The sequence below is a fragment of the Brachyhypopomus gauderio genome, chromosome 14 (genome assembly GCF_052324685.1).
Source record: "Brachyhypopomus gauderio isolate BG-103 chromosome 14, BGAUD_0.2, whole genome shotgun sequence".
NCBI classification, from domain to species: Eukaryota; Metazoa; Chordata; class Actinopteri; order Gymnotiformes; family Hypopomidae; genus Brachyhypopomus; species Brachyhypopomus gauderio.
The window spans coordinates 1,687,271-1,700,741 of record NC_135224.1 but is presented as its reverse complement, the minus strand read 5'-3'; the positions used below and the strand labels follow the sequence as shown (position 1 = coordinate 1,700,741).

The window sequence follows — 13,471 nt, the reverse complement described above, 5'->3', positions numbered from 1 at the left end:
CCAGACATTAATACACACTCGCACTAATGAACAATTTAATGCACACACTTGCACATTTTTAAATTGCACATTATATTTTACACTGTATACTTTGTATATTTTGTACTATACTATATTTTTCAAATTTATATTCTGTTCTATTCTGTTGATAATGCTGCCCCCCCCCCCCCCCCATTTATTTTCGCTACAATGTGAACGGACAGTCTACAAAGCATTTCACTGCTGAGCTGTACAATGTATGACCATGCATTTCAATAAACTTGATTTGATTTGATACTAACCCGTCAACCCCCTACTACTAAGATCAGTACATAGTATATAGCTAACTCAACACCCTCTACTCCTACCTCTCCTCCTGTGATTAGTTTCCACAATACCTTATCTGCTCATCCTGCTCATTCCTGGCCCTCAGCTCCCAGGTATGAAAAGCATTTCAGCCTTATGAACTGTTTAGTCACGTGTATGTTTTTGTCATAAATCATGAGAAACTGAAAAAATAAAAAACAGCAACAGAAAGTGTTTCTTCACAACTGTCTCATGATAGGTAAATGAAAATTTTGTGTACAACACAAACTCCATGTTCATCTCACACTGCTTTCTCATTCAGATCGGTGGCAGGTCAGGTGGAGACAGCAGCTAGTGTGCAGACAGAAGCTTGTGTGCAGACTCAAAATGTGTTGCAACCACACATCCCCGAAATGAAGCCTGAGAGTGGCCAGGGTGAGGGCGAAGGCCACGCCCCCACTGTTTCAACTGTCAGAGACACCGACATTCAACAGCTCGGGTAATGATACGCAGCCTATTTGACATTGTATGATTGTACAATTTACACAGATGAACCTATCTTTATCTATAATACAAAAACACACACAGCAGTTAAAGGAGCAATACGTAATTTTTGTACACAATATGAAACAGCTAGTATACTGACAGCTAGTGGCCTGGAAGTTTCACAGAATGTGTACTAAATCTATTTTGAAACGTGAATGTCTCTTAGATTTCCCAACATTGGGAATACGTGCTACATGAATGCCACTCTGCAGTGCCTACTGAGTCTCTCCTCCTTCTGGAGACCCATCAGAGCTCAGTGCTTCAGCTGGACGGATCCATTCAGCTGCCAGATGCTGAGGTACCCGAACCAGAGGATTTATGTGTCTAAACGTTTTAAATATGAGTGCTTAGGGGGTTGTTGTGATGCTGAGAGATATAAATCACATTGGACTTCCTGTTGCTGTGTATAGATGTTTCGCAGATCTGCAGCAGGCCGAGCTCACCACTCAAAGCTCTACAGAGAAGATGCAGCTCCTGGGGGCCCTGAATGCCTGTGTTTCAGTCTGGTGCCCTGAGTTTGGAGAAGACTATGAACAGGTCCAGTTACATAGCCCTCTGAGCCATTAAGAACACATCAGTACCACATGCAGGACCTGCACACAGTCTTTTTTGTTTTTTCACTGTGCTGCTGCCGTTGAAGTCCAGGAGCAAAGCCCCCTTTGACGTTCTCTGCTGTCTTCCACAGGATGCCCATGAGTTCCTGTTGCTGTGTTTTCGGCTGCTGAAGGAGGAGGGAGAGATACTCACGGACTCCTTCTCTCACGTCTGCCCTGTAGCTAGCTTTGAGTTTTATATCAAGACCCTGCGCACCTGCAGCAGGTAATTCTGTGTTATATCCCTACATCTCCATTTAGTAAACGGACTGGTCTTAACTAGTCTTAACGTGTGTTAACTCATACACTGTGATATGTGATAACTCATACACTGTGTATGGGATACAGTGCGTTATCTGTGTCAATGTTGAAATGTCTCCGTTCTATTTTGTGAAAGCTGTGGACTGCAGAACACCAGAATGGAGGACTTCAATCACCTCTCTGTTGACCTGAGCTCTACCTTGATGGTTCAGAATGATCATGGTAGGAATAATATGTAATTCTATTACATATGGTTTTCAAGGGTGTACATTTTACAAGAACTTTATTTACTCATTTATGAATGAGGATATTATTACACTTGAAATGTGTACAAATGTATTGCTAAAGTGTACAGTGTATTTTTGCCTATGTTTGGTCTCTTCAGTGCCCAGAAGTAGTGTGTTAACAATGAGGGTATTAGTAGTTCTTTCGCTTGAGTGTGACATGATGCATGTAGGAGAAAGCTCCTCTATAAAAACCCTGAAGTAGCTGGTGAAGTTTAATAAGTCTTTAATTTTTTAGAATTTGTTTCTGATGCATCTGGTCCTATGTCATCACGTCAGCAACGTCACATCAGAGCTTCAGGTTCACTCCTGAAATATGCAAATAAAGAGTAAATGTTGGTTATTTCTCAGTACTGTCGGTTATTTCTCTATGCTGTTCCAACTACTGCTGATTAATGAGGGTGTGGAGAAAATCTATTTATTTTACTGGGTTAAAGATCTTATGCAGGCACGCAAGTGTGAGCGGTAATTTAGGAAGGAAGTTTCTAATTGTGCACATTTTGATTATAAGGCCTAGGGCAGGGTAAAGGCTAATTTCCTACCTACATATATAAGCTTATGGAATGTGTTTCTGTTAAGAGTCCTGACAGACCACGGTACCTATGTTCCCAAATCTGAAAGGCTGCAGCCATTCATAATTAACTGTGTCCTACGATTGGATGACAGGAACATGCAGCAGTAGACCCGAACTGGTCTGAGTAGATGTGTACCCTGTTTTATGAAGTGTGGCTGTAGATTCTTACATGTGTATCCTGACTTGGACCCGGCGTGGTGTTGGGTTTAGGGGGACACTGCTGCCTCTCCCAGGTCCTCCTTCCATGGGGCCACGTTCCTCTCTCCAGCCACACTGGACACAACAGCAAAATGTGAGCAGTTGGAATTCAGCTTATTGAATTTCAGTAAATGTACCTGAGTTAGAAGGTGAGCTGCTACCTTTGCACGTAGAAGAGCAAGTAGGCTGTTGTTGCCGCGCTCTTAAGGATGGCTGCCTCATTCTTTCTTGTGACTTTCGAATCATTGAATGACAGCCAGCTCTCTCCTTCCTCAGCTACGTGGCTGATGTAGTGCCCTGTAGGGGTAGCAGAGGTCAGTATTCTTTTTATAGTTTCTACTGCATGGGTGTGAAAAATGTCAGACTACTCACCACTGTCCATGCGGACACCCAAATGAGACACCACAGCGTTGAGCCTGTATGTGGAGAAACATTCCTGCAAACAACACATACATCCGTTTTTTTTTCATATGATTCAAGTGAAAATGCATCAAAGATGTTAATACAGTTCTTTCTCATATCTATTTGTCTTTCTCAGCCTCTCTTCCTCAGTCTCACTCAACCTCTCTCTTCTTTTTTTATCTCTCTATCTCTCTCCTCACCAGTGGTCTGAAGTGCTGTCTGTTCCCTACCAGTCCTTCTCTGCTCTCATTTACTTCTAATGGGTTATAAGAATGACATCATTATGGCAGATACTTATACGTTTACCTGTTGTCTCTCCAAAGTTCGATATTTCACTGTGAGAAAAAAGCAGATATCTACCTTGCTCTGGAAGAGAGTTTTTCTGCACGTTTTCCGGACTTTCCTGAGGTTTGTCCAGGGTGCAAGCTGGTCCACTGTGGACAAATCACACAGCCATTCAGTCAGGGTTTTATAGCTAAATGTGTGAGGGTGGACAGAGATGAGAGTGGGCAGGCTCAGCCTGTTGTACCAGCTCACCTTAACTGCTGCATGAGTGCAGACGCCCCAGGAAGGACAGAGAGGTCCAGCTCTGCTGGGATGTCCATCCGGTCTCTTAGCTTTTGGCCCAGCATGTTAAACCTCTTCACGTGTAGGATCAGAACTCTGCGCCAAAGACAAAACAACTTAAGGACTTGAAGTGTGTGCAAGTTGGACTGGTTTAAAACTCATTGTTTCTGCTCATTTGCATAAGGTGAGACTCACTGTGGCAGTGAGAAGAACTCAATCTCTTCATGTGCCTCGCTGCCTTGACCACATTCACAGTAATACTCCAAAACTGTTGGCTGAAAAAAGAGAGTGACAAAAATCTGAATGGCAGCATGCCATAACGGTACTCTTGCTCTAATTTAATAAAATGGTAATAAGGTTTTATCCAGTGTGTCCAGTGTGTGAGCTGACAAACCTTGAAGTAACTGTGTAGACTGTCCGTCAAGGTAGAGCTCAGGTCAACAGAGAGGTGATTGAAGTCCTCCATTCTGGTGTTCTGCAGTCCACAGCTTTCACAAAATAGAACGGAGACATTTCAACATTGACACAGATAATGCACTGTATCCCATACACAGTGTATGAGTTAACACATATCACAGTGTATGAGTTAACACACGTTAAGACTAGTTAAGACCAGTCCGTTTACTAAATGGAGATGTAGGGATATAACACAGAATTACCTGCTGCAGGTGCGCATGGTCTTGATATAAAACTCAAAGCTAGCTACAGGGCAGACGTGAGAGAAGGAGTCCGTGAGTATCTCTCCCTCCTCCTTCAGCAGCCGAAAACACAGCAACAGGAACTCATGGGCATCCTGTGGAAGACAGCAGAGAACGTCAAAGGGGGCTTTGCTCCTGGACTTCAACGGCAGCAGCACAGTGAAAAAACAAAAAAGACTGTGTGCAGGTCCTGCATGTGGTACTGATGTGTTTGTAATGGCTCAGAGGGCTATGTAACTGGACCTGTTCATAGTCTTCTCCAAACTCAGGGCACCAGACTGAAACACAGGCATTCAGGGCCCCCAGGAGCTGCATCTTCTCTGTAGAGCTTTGAGTGGTGAGCCTGGCCTGCTGCAGATCTGCGAAACATCTACACACAGCAACAGGAAGTCCAATGTGATTTATATCTCTCAGCATCACAACAACCCCCTAAGCACTCATATTTAAAACGTTTAGACACATAAATCCTCTGGTTCGGGTACCTCAGCATCTGGCAGCTGAATGGATCCGTCCAGCTGAAGCACTGAGCTCTGATGGGTCTCCAGAAGGAGGAGAGACTCAGTAGGCACTGCAGAGTGGCATTCATGTAGCACGTATTCCCAATGTTGGGAAATCTAAGAGACATTCACGTTTCAAAATAGATTTAGTACACATTCTGTGAAACTTCCAGGCCACTAGCTGTCAGTATACTAGCTGTTTCATATTGTGAAGAAGTACAAAAATTACGTATTGCTCCTTTAACTGCTGTGTGTGTGTTTTTGTATTATAGATAAAGATAGGTTCATCTGTGTAAATTGTACAATCATACAATGTCAAATAGGCTGCGTATCATTACCCGAGCTGTTGAATGTCGGTGTCTCTGACAGTTGAAACAGTGGTGGCGTGGCCTTCGCCCTCACCCTGGCCACTCTCAGGCTTCATTTCAGGGATGTGTGGTTGCAACACATTTTGAGTGTGCACACAAGCTTCTGTCTGCACACTAGCTGCTGTCTCCACCTGACCTGCCACTGATCTGAATGAGAAAGCAGTGTGAGATGAACATGGAGTTTGTGTTGTACACAAAATTTTCACTTACCTATCGCTAGACAGTTGTGAAGAAACACTTTTTGTTGCTGTTTTTTATTTTTTCAGTTTGTCATGATTTATGAAAAAAACATACACGTGACTAAACAGTTCATAAGGCTGAAATGCTTTTCATACCTGGGAGCTGAGGGCCAGGAATGAGCAGGATGAGCAGATAAGGTATTGTGGAAACTAATCACAGGAGAAGAGGTAGGAGCTGGGGGTGTTGAGTTGTGTCCCTCAGACGAAGAGGTGGATGAGGTGACGTCCATGGAGTGTCCCCCAGATGACACACGACTGTGAGACGCTTTGGAGGACACCTTGATAAATCTCCACCATTTTCTCTTCTTTTTCTCCTTCTTTACAACTACCTCATTCTCCACACCTGCTTTCTTATTTTTCTGTAGAACAGCATTTATTGGTTTGTCAGTTCATTAGTATGCAAAATATTATCTCAGTACCAGTGGCGGCCTCTGACAAATATCTCGGGGGGGGGGGGGGGGGGGGGGGGGGTCTGGTGCAATTGTGATGATATCCAAGGTGACCATTTCAGTGGGTAAATAAAACAGTGACTTAACCAATGAAAATATAATCATAAATATGTATTTATCTTTACATAATAGACTGTACAGTATTTGTGCACTGATATATCTTGTAAATATCATCTTGGTTATAGCTACAATTCCTGAACAATTAACTGTGGTCAACAAAAATTGTCATCTCTCAATTTGAGGCTCCGCGTGCGCGAGGGCCTCGCGCGCTGTCGATTCGCGAGCTCGTGCACCTCTCGAATTTTGTAACTTCGCGCGCGCCGCGCCTCAAGTCGTGTTTGCAGGGTTCGTACACATTTACAAGGTGGAATTAAAGCACTTGTACGCCACTTTCAAGGTCCATTTCAATATTTCCCAGCACGATAAACTTAAATAAGTTAAATATTTATACATATACTAGAAATGATTCGAAATAATTCGCTTTTAATCACATTATTTAATGGTTGTTTATTTTCAAAACGCCCAATCTTAGCGTCTTCACGTTCTCTCATGTGTCCTGGAATTACAAGAGGCTCGTATTTGTTTTGGGGGGGTGACGAGTTGTCGAGTGTGGCGGGTGTAGCGAGTGTAAAATGGAGACAAATTAAATATTATATCGCGATCGATTCTTAGTGTTGACTTGTAACTCCCGCGGTAGCCAGACTCAAAAGTAGCCCAAAAAACCGCACCCCACGACCCCAGAATTTTTACCCGCGGCTGGATTTTCAAACAAGCCCAATTTGTCGCGAAAACCGCGAACCTGCAGCTATGCTACCACATATCGTTTCGGAGAAGACTGCACGCGGAAAGTATAAACGCTTCCACCGTTCGCGCGTAGTGTACAAACCGCCCATGCTCAGTACACTATTAAATGTAATTTTAAATGGGAAAAAAATATATATTAATGTTTTTTTCAATCATCTAGTTGCGAATTAGTGATATTTTTCACTCGGAGAATTACGCACAATCGACCGGTTACTCTTTTTTTTTACTATAAATTTAAATATTGGTCCATAAAGTATTAAAAAAGCTATAAATACCTTTATACATGAGTAAACACAACCCATTGTCTTCAAGAGATCTTCAAATCTGCGCTCTTTCCGAATAGATAATCAATGAAACTTCTTCGCGTCGAGTTAACAAATGAATGTGATATTCGCAGAGACCGTATATATATACACGGTCGCAGTGACCATAGCAACCACAAAACATTACATTTATATATATGATATTCGCGATACAGTAATGTTTTGTGGTTGCTATGGTTACTGGTCCCATAAGTTTTATACGTTTATTACGTTATGACGTCATTTAAAGTCTCTTAATGTGTGCGGCTGTACGCGGCTGGTATAATTACAGCTGCTTATTAATGTATAACTCACAAATTGATCAGAGTTTATTAAGATCTTTAATATTTATTATAAACCAGAGTTGTAGTCAGTCAGTTTTAGCAAACGTCTATTGCTCAGTTGAATAGCCAATAATGATTTAATTGGCATCAAAGGTCAACTGACAACACAAGAAGTTGTCTAGCTAGCTAGTGGACTAGATTACGTACTGTTAACTAACACGAGCGCAAACGTAGGTTTCACTAGCGTAGATAGTTCGTTGATACAATACATGAATGATTAACACAAGATACATAACGTGACTAGCTAGCCAGCCAGCACGGTGTCGCTTCTGGATCAAAGTCATAAATGGATTTTCGTGAATTGATCGAGTTTGGTGGCGGATGAAGTCCTGAGGAAGCGCGTTCGTGACGACGGTCACTACCTCAGCTGATTCGTTCCTTTCTCAGTTCAGTAATTGAGCTCAGCAGCGAACGTGCAGGCCGGCAGGGGAACTGCAGTGCGGCATGTGAATCACCGAATCACCCGCCAATCTGGTGGCGGGATTCTCATTGCGAGGGAACTGCGCATGCTCAGTGATTCGTTCACTGTACTGAGGGCTCACCTACCTCACACACACACACACACACCCCTACCTACCTCTGTTCTATACCAACTCCAAACAGGCACGCACACACACACACACCTACCTCACACACACACACACACAGAGACTTGCATCTCTTTTCAAGCACTATGTATTTCCTTCAGGAAATGCATGTCTAGTTCATTCTCTGATTCGTTCACTGAACGTAGTCACCCAGATAACTGTTGCTAAGGTCGTGATTTACGTTTGCGCTGCGACTCACTCACATTTTCTTTTTGATTGTACATTTAAGTTGATATTTTCTTCTGAATGTACAGTTTTTATCTTAATTTTGCTCTTAATTTAATATTTATTTTGCACAAGTTGTAGGTTAGTTCATAGTTATTTTTTGTATTATGTTACAGTGATACCGTGCCTTTTCACAGCTTTTGTGAATTCAATATTTTGCGTGTTTTTATAAGATATTAATAGGGGAAAATAATTTGCTTTTTCACCGGTTGTCTGTGGAATCGATCTGCAGAAAAAAAATATATATTTTATTATTTTTTTACATGACAAAATCCCAAAATTTATACACATATACTATAAGTATTAATTCTAACAATAAAGGAATGCTATAAATAATAAAATAGTGGGAATTACAGTAAATAGTGCATATTTACTCTGGGAAACGAGACCCAGCATCGAGACTCTACTCGCCTACATGAGATTGTAAACGACACAACTGGTTGCTCGCTGGACAAGCACACATGCACAGAACAGTGTGGAAATGGTTATTAAGTGAATGGGAAAGGTTTATGTAACATAAAGGTGTGGGGAGGGTTTATAAAGCCTTAATATATTGTACAAATACTTATATAAATATGTAAATATATGTTTACATTATTTTTATTTATTTACAATTATGTAGAAAAAATTTTCGGTCATTGCAGGTGGTTCTGGAATCTCCAGAATGCGATAAACGAAGGATTAATGTATTTGTAATGTGATTTATATTTCCTATAATAAACGCAACATTTATTTGCATATTTTTAATTTAAACATTTTTTACAACACTTTCGTCTCCTGGTCCCTGAGGCCGTGAACTAAACTGAAACATGAACAGGGGCGGACTTGGGAGAAAAAGTGGCCCGGGAATTCCTGACAGACTGGCCCACTATATCAAATCAAATCAAATTTATTTGTATAGCGCTTTTCACAACACATGTTGTCACAAAGCAGCTTTACAATCTTTACAGGATTTACAAGGTTAACAATCGTATGGGTCCAAATCCCTAATGAGCAAGCCAAAGGCGACAGTGGCGAGGAAAAACTCCCTAGATGGTGGGGAATAGGAAGAAACCTTGGGAGGACCAAGACTCAAAAGGGAACCCATCCTCCATTGGGCGGCCCGTTAGCACAGTCCGTGGTGCGCAGGGTGTTTCTACAGTTTTACAGTAGTAGTCACAATTCTTGTTCCCCGGCCAAGTATTCACAATCCCTTCGGTGCAGATGGTGAGCCTCAGATATCTGTATGTGTGTGTGTGTGTGTAAATATATATTGTAGGAATATATATATACAATATATATTGTAGGAATCGCCCAGCACGGGCCCCCAGGAGCTGCATCTTCTCTGTAGAGCTTCGAGTGGTGAGCCTGGCCTGCTGCAGATCTGCGAAACATCTACACACAGCAACAGGAAGTCCAATGTGATTTATATCTCTCAGCATCACAACAACCCCCTAAGCACTCATATTTAAAACGTTTAGACACATAAATCCTCTGGTTCGGGTACCTCAGCATCTGGCAGCTGAATGGATCCGTCCAGCTGAAGCACTGAGCTCTGATGGGTCTCCAGAAGGAGGAGAGACTCAGTAGGCACTGCAGAGTGGCATTCATGTAGCACGTATTCCCAATGTTGGGAAATCTAAGAGACATTCACGTTTCAAAATAGATTTAGTACACATTCTGTGAAACTTCCAGGCCACTAGCTGTCAGTATACTAGCTGTTTCATATTGTGAAGAAGAAGTACAAAAATTACGTATTGCTCCTTTAACTGCTGTGTGTGTGTTTTTGTATAATAGATAAAGATAGGTTAATCTGTGTAAATTGTACAATCATACAATGTCAAATATGCTGCGTATCATTACCCGAGCTGTTGAATGTCGGTGTCTCTGACAGTTGAAACAGTGGGGGCGTGGCCTTCGCCCTCACCCTGGCCACTCTCAGGCTTCATTTCAGGGATGTGTGGTTGCAACACATTTTGAGTCTGCACACAAGCTTCTGTCTGCACACTAGCTGCTGTCTCCACCTGATCTGCCACCGATCTGAATGAGAAAGCAGTGTGAGATGAACATGGAGTTTGTGTTGTACACAAAATTTTCATTTACCTATCATTAGACAGTTGTGAAGAAACACTTTTTGTTGCTGTTTTTTATTTTTTCAGTTTCTCATGATTTATGACAAAAACATACACGTGACTAAACAGTTCATAAGGCTGAAATGCTTTTCATACCTGGGAGCTGAGGGCCAGGAATGAGCAGGATGAGCAGATAAGGTATTGTGGAAACTAATCACAGGAGAAGAGGTAGGAGCAGGGGGTGTTGAGTTGTGTCCCTCAGACGAAGAGGTGGATGAGGTGACGTCCATGGAGTGTCCCCCAGATGACACACGACTGTGAGACGCTTTGGAGGACACCTTAATAAATCTCCATCATTTTCTCTTCTTTTTCTCCTTCTTCTTACTCACTGGGGGCTAGGACTCGGCACTTGTCCTTAGTTACTGGTGCACAAGATGGCGCCTGTGGTGGCATGCCGTCAACTTCGTCTCTCTCGCCTATTTGATTTATTGATTATAATTACTTTATTGCTATGTGTATTTTGCCAAAATGTATTTGCTATGATTGTTTATAATCGACAGGCTCTTCTTAATATTAGGGCTCTGTAATATCAATAAATCCTGGTTTAGGCAAGAAACATATCAGTCTTCCATCTGTGCTTGCTGAAGTTCCTGCACATTTACTGTTCTCTCCCTGCTTACAACCTCGGAAAAAGCGTTCTAAAAAACGAGGGAAACGAGGTGGCATTATTGTGAAACTCAAGGCCTACCTAGACACTTCTCTTGTAGGACATGGTGCTCACCGGTTATGTCGTGGACGCCCTATTCCCGCAATATGGCGAGCACTACACACGAGAGGCTGCTGGATTCGTCCTGTTTTCCCTGAACCCTCGAGTACTCCGAGTGTTAGCTTCCTGTCTTCTCTCGACCAGTGTGCAAATTTTCCTCCGTTTCTACGATATTGCTGCTATCCTAGGGGCCGGAGAGGTGCTACACCTGGGCTGCTTCGACCGCTGAAACGCGCCGTGGTGTCGGCGTCCGAGGAGTCTAAACTTTGTGTGGCATTACTAAATACCAGGTCATTGGTAAATAAAACGTTTTTATTGAATGATTTTTTTACTGCACGGAACTTGGATCTTATGCTACTGACAGAGACTTGGCTTCGGGATGGTGAGTGTACACCGCTGTCTGAACTCCTTCCTCCAGGCTGCTTATTTTTTAGTTCCCCTCGGAGTACCGGCAAAGGTGGCGGTCTGGCCTCAGTATATAAATCTTGCCTTCAGTGTCGTCTTCTTCCTTCTGTCACCTACCCCAGTTTTGAACTGCAAATGTATGAGCTACAATTTTATTCTATTTCGGTCATGTTTGCGGTTGTTTACCGTCCTCCAAAATTTAATAAGGACTATATAAGTGACTTTGCAGATTTTTTGTCTGGAGCCTCTGTGAAATACGATCATTTTCTTATCTCAGGGGATGTTAATATACATGTTTGTTGTAGATCAAGACCATTGGTAACTGATTTTTTAAAATCTCATCGAATCTTTTAATCTTGTTCAATGGGTTAAAGACCCAACACATGAGAGAGGGCATATTTTGGATTTGGTTTTATCTTATAATTTATCTGTAAGCATAAATGAAATGTGAATCAGCGGCTATTTCTGACCATCTACCAGTGCTTTTTACTGTTTTAATTCCATGTCCTAAGGCAAAAACACCTGCCTCGACGCGTCGTTTGCGTTCAGTTAATGCCCAAACTGCTGTACAGTTCTCAGCCATGTATAATGATTATAAAAAATTTGACACCGTGGTTAATAACGCTCTCAATACCGAAGATCGCTTAAACAATTTTAATTCTATTTGTACAGATATCTTAGACTCCGTTGCACCTATTAGATCAATGCGTAACAAAGTACTTATAGAACCGTGGTTTAATGATTACACGTGCCCTTAGGCGCGTACGTCGAAGAGCTGAGAGGAAGTGGAAGAAAGATAAGTTGCATGTTTCTAAAGACGCTCTTCGTGAAAGCCTGTTGGCGTATCAGAATGCTGTTAAGGCTGCTAAAATGCAATATTTTTCCAATCTTGTTTTTTGTAATAGACATAAGCCCCAAGTTCTTTTTAATATTTTTAACTCTCTTGTTAATCCCAGTGATAACTCTCCAGTGGTACCTTCACTTACGCTCTGTGATAGTTTTCTTACATTTTTTATTGAAAAAATTTCTGCTCTTAGGCCACCTACCTCTCTATCTGCAGGCATTATCTCTGATTTTACCATCCCTTCTTCATATAATTTATTTAATCAATTTGAGCCGGTATCTCTATCCTCACTGACCAATGTAGTTCAGCATTTAAGACCTACAAATTGTTCTACAGATAGCGTTCCTTCTCGTCTGTTTAAAGAAGTATTTAGTACAGTGTCCTCCGATATACTTTTGTTTATTAATTTTTCTCTTAGTACCGGATGTGTTCCAGCTGCTCTCAAACATGCGTCCTCTTATTAAAAAGAAAAACCTTGATCCCTCTGTGTTGTCTAATTTTAGCCCCATTTCTAAATTACCATTCTTCTCTAAAATTTTAGAAAAAGCGGTTTTTAATCAGATTCAATCATTCCTAGCGGCTAATGATATTTACGAGAATTTTCAATCTGGCTTTAAACCTTTACATAGCACTGAGACAGCACTATTGAGAGTTTGTAATGACCTAATGGTAACTATTGACTCAGGTAGCCCAACTATGTTAGTGCTTCTCGATATGACAGCTGCTTTTGATACAGTGGATCATGAGATCCTCTTATCACGGCTAGAGCAGTGGGTGGGTATTACGGGATCTGCTCTTTTATGGTTTAAATCCTATTTAACTGATCATAGTTTTTCTGTGCAGTTAGGGGAATTCACTTCATCCACTGCTCCCCTTACTTTTGGGGTCCCCCAGGGTTCTATCCTTGAACCGATTCTCCTTTTACTCTATATGTTACCATTAGGGTCAATTTTCAAGAAATATAATCTTTCTTTCCATTTTTATGCTGATGATGTCCAGATTTACTTGCCTTTGAATTCTCAATCTGTTAACCCTGTACATACATTACTTGATTGTTTGACTGATGTTAAAGCCTGGATGTCTGCAAATTTTTTAAACCTCAATGATAAAAAGACTGAAATTAATATGTTTGGATGTGGCCCAGCAGATATAGCCGCTGGCTCGTTAGGCCCCCTATCAGCA

General features: G+C 41.7%; 3 protein-coding genes across 4 annotated transcripts; 1 reads left to right on the top strand and 2 right to left on the bottom strand.

Moving 5' to 3' along the window:
• Window positions 1-223: 223 nt before the first annotated feature.
• On the top strand, window positions 224-2,158 carry LOC143475410 (ubiquitin carboxyl-terminal hydrolase 37-like). Its single transcript, XM_076973273.1, has 6 exons — window positions 224-419; window positions 608-784; window positions 998-1,129; window positions 1,242-1,368; window positions 1,517-1,650; window positions 1,822-2,158. The coding sequence occupies exons 2-6, from the start codon at window positions 699-701 to the stop codon at window positions 1,922-1,924; spliced, it is 582 nt and encodes a 193-aa protein (XP_076829388.1). The 5' UTR covers window positions 224-419; window positions 608-698; the 3' UTR covers window positions 1,925-2,158.
• Window positions 2,159-2,174: 16 nt separating this feature from the next.
• LOC143475409 (ubiquitin carboxyl-terminal hydrolase 37-like) lies at window positions 2,175-5,392 on the bottom strand. Of its 2 annotated transcripts, XM_076973272.1 has the most exons (13): window positions 5,244-5,387; window positions 4,891-5,022; window positions 4,652-4,778; window positions 4,370-4,503; window positions 4,105-4,198; window positions 3,906-3,985; window positions 3,681-3,806; window positions 3,504-3,577; window positions 3,344-3,399; window positions 3,114-3,177; window positions 2,903-3,038; window positions 2,713-2,816; window positions 2,175-2,278 (listed from the first exon to the last, which is right to left on the bottom strand). In XM_076973272.1, exons 1-12 carry the CDS (start codon window positions 5,327-5,329, stop codon window positions 2,750-2,752), a joined length of 1,176 nt encoding a protein of 391 aa, XP_076829387.1. In that variant the 5' UTR covers window positions 5,330-5,387; the 3' UTR covers window positions 2,175-2,278; window positions 2,713-2,749. The 2 variants fall into 2 exon arrangements, 1 of the variants encoding a protein (XP_076829387.1); XR_013121008.1 differs by lacking the exons at window positions 2,175-2,278; window positions 3,344-3,399 and having other exon boundaries at window positions 5,244-5,392.
• A 2,420-nt stretch (window positions 5,393-7,812) lies between these two features.
• LOC143475441 (ubiquitin carboxyl-terminal hydrolase 37-like) lies at window positions 7,813-11,505 on the bottom strand. Its single transcript, XM_076973299.1, has 5 exons — window positions 10,431-11,505; window positions 10,066-10,242; window positions 9,710-9,841; window positions 9,496-9,597; window positions 7,813-7,843 (listed from the first exon to the last, which is right to left on the bottom strand). Exons 1-5 carry the CDS (start codon window positions 10,562-10,564, stop codon window positions 7,813-7,815), a joined length of 576 nt encoding a protein of 191 aa, XP_076829414.1. The 5' UTR covers window positions 10,565-11,505.
• Between the last annotated feature and the right edge of the window lie 1,966 nt (window positions 11,506-13,471).

What these genes read in the sequence shown, in the direction of transcription:
- LOC143475409 (XM_076973272.1), bottom strand. Translation starts at nt 5,329, where the DNA reads ATGAAGCCTGAGAGTGGCCAGGGTGAGGGCGAAGGCCACGCCACCACT. An exon ending in ACCATGCGCACCTGCAGCAG is followed by an intron (nt 4,199 to 4,369) that starts GTAATTCTGTGT and finishes ATTTTGTGAAAG; the next exon opens with CTGTGGACTGCAGAACACCA. An exon ending in GACAGCACTTCAGACCACTG is followed by an intron (nt 3,178 to 3,343) that starts GTGAGGAGAGAG and finishes TGTTGTTTGCAG; the next exon opens with GAATGTTTCTCCACATACAG.
- LOC143475410 (XM_076973273.1), top strand. Translation starts at nt 699, where the DNA reads ATGAAGCCTGAGAGTGGCCAGGGTGAGGGCGAAGGCCACGCCCCCACT. An exon ending in ACCGACATTCAACAGCTCGG is followed by an intron (nt 785 to 997) that starts GTAATGATACGC and finishes AATGTCTCTTAG; the next exon opens with ATTTCCCAACATTGGGAATA. An exon ending in ACCCTGCGCACCTGCAGCAG is followed by an intron (nt 1,651 to 1,821) that starts GTAATTCTGTGT and finishes ATTTTGTGAAAG; the next exon opens with CTGTGGACTGCAGAACACCA.
- LOC143475441 (XM_076973299.1), bottom strand. Translation starts at nt 10,564, where the DNA reads ATGGACGTCACCTCATCCACCTCTTCGTCTGAGGGACACAACTCAACA. An exon ending in TTCAGCTGCCAGATGCTGAG is followed by an intron (nt 9,598 to 9,709) that starts GTACCCGAACCA and finishes TGCTGTGTGTAG; the next exon opens with ATGTTTCGCAGATCTGCAGC. An exon ending in CGATTCCTACAATATATATT is followed by an intron (nt 7,844 to 9,495) that starts GTATATATATAT and finishes GCCGCACTGCAG; the next exon opens with TTCCCCTGCCGGCCTGCACG.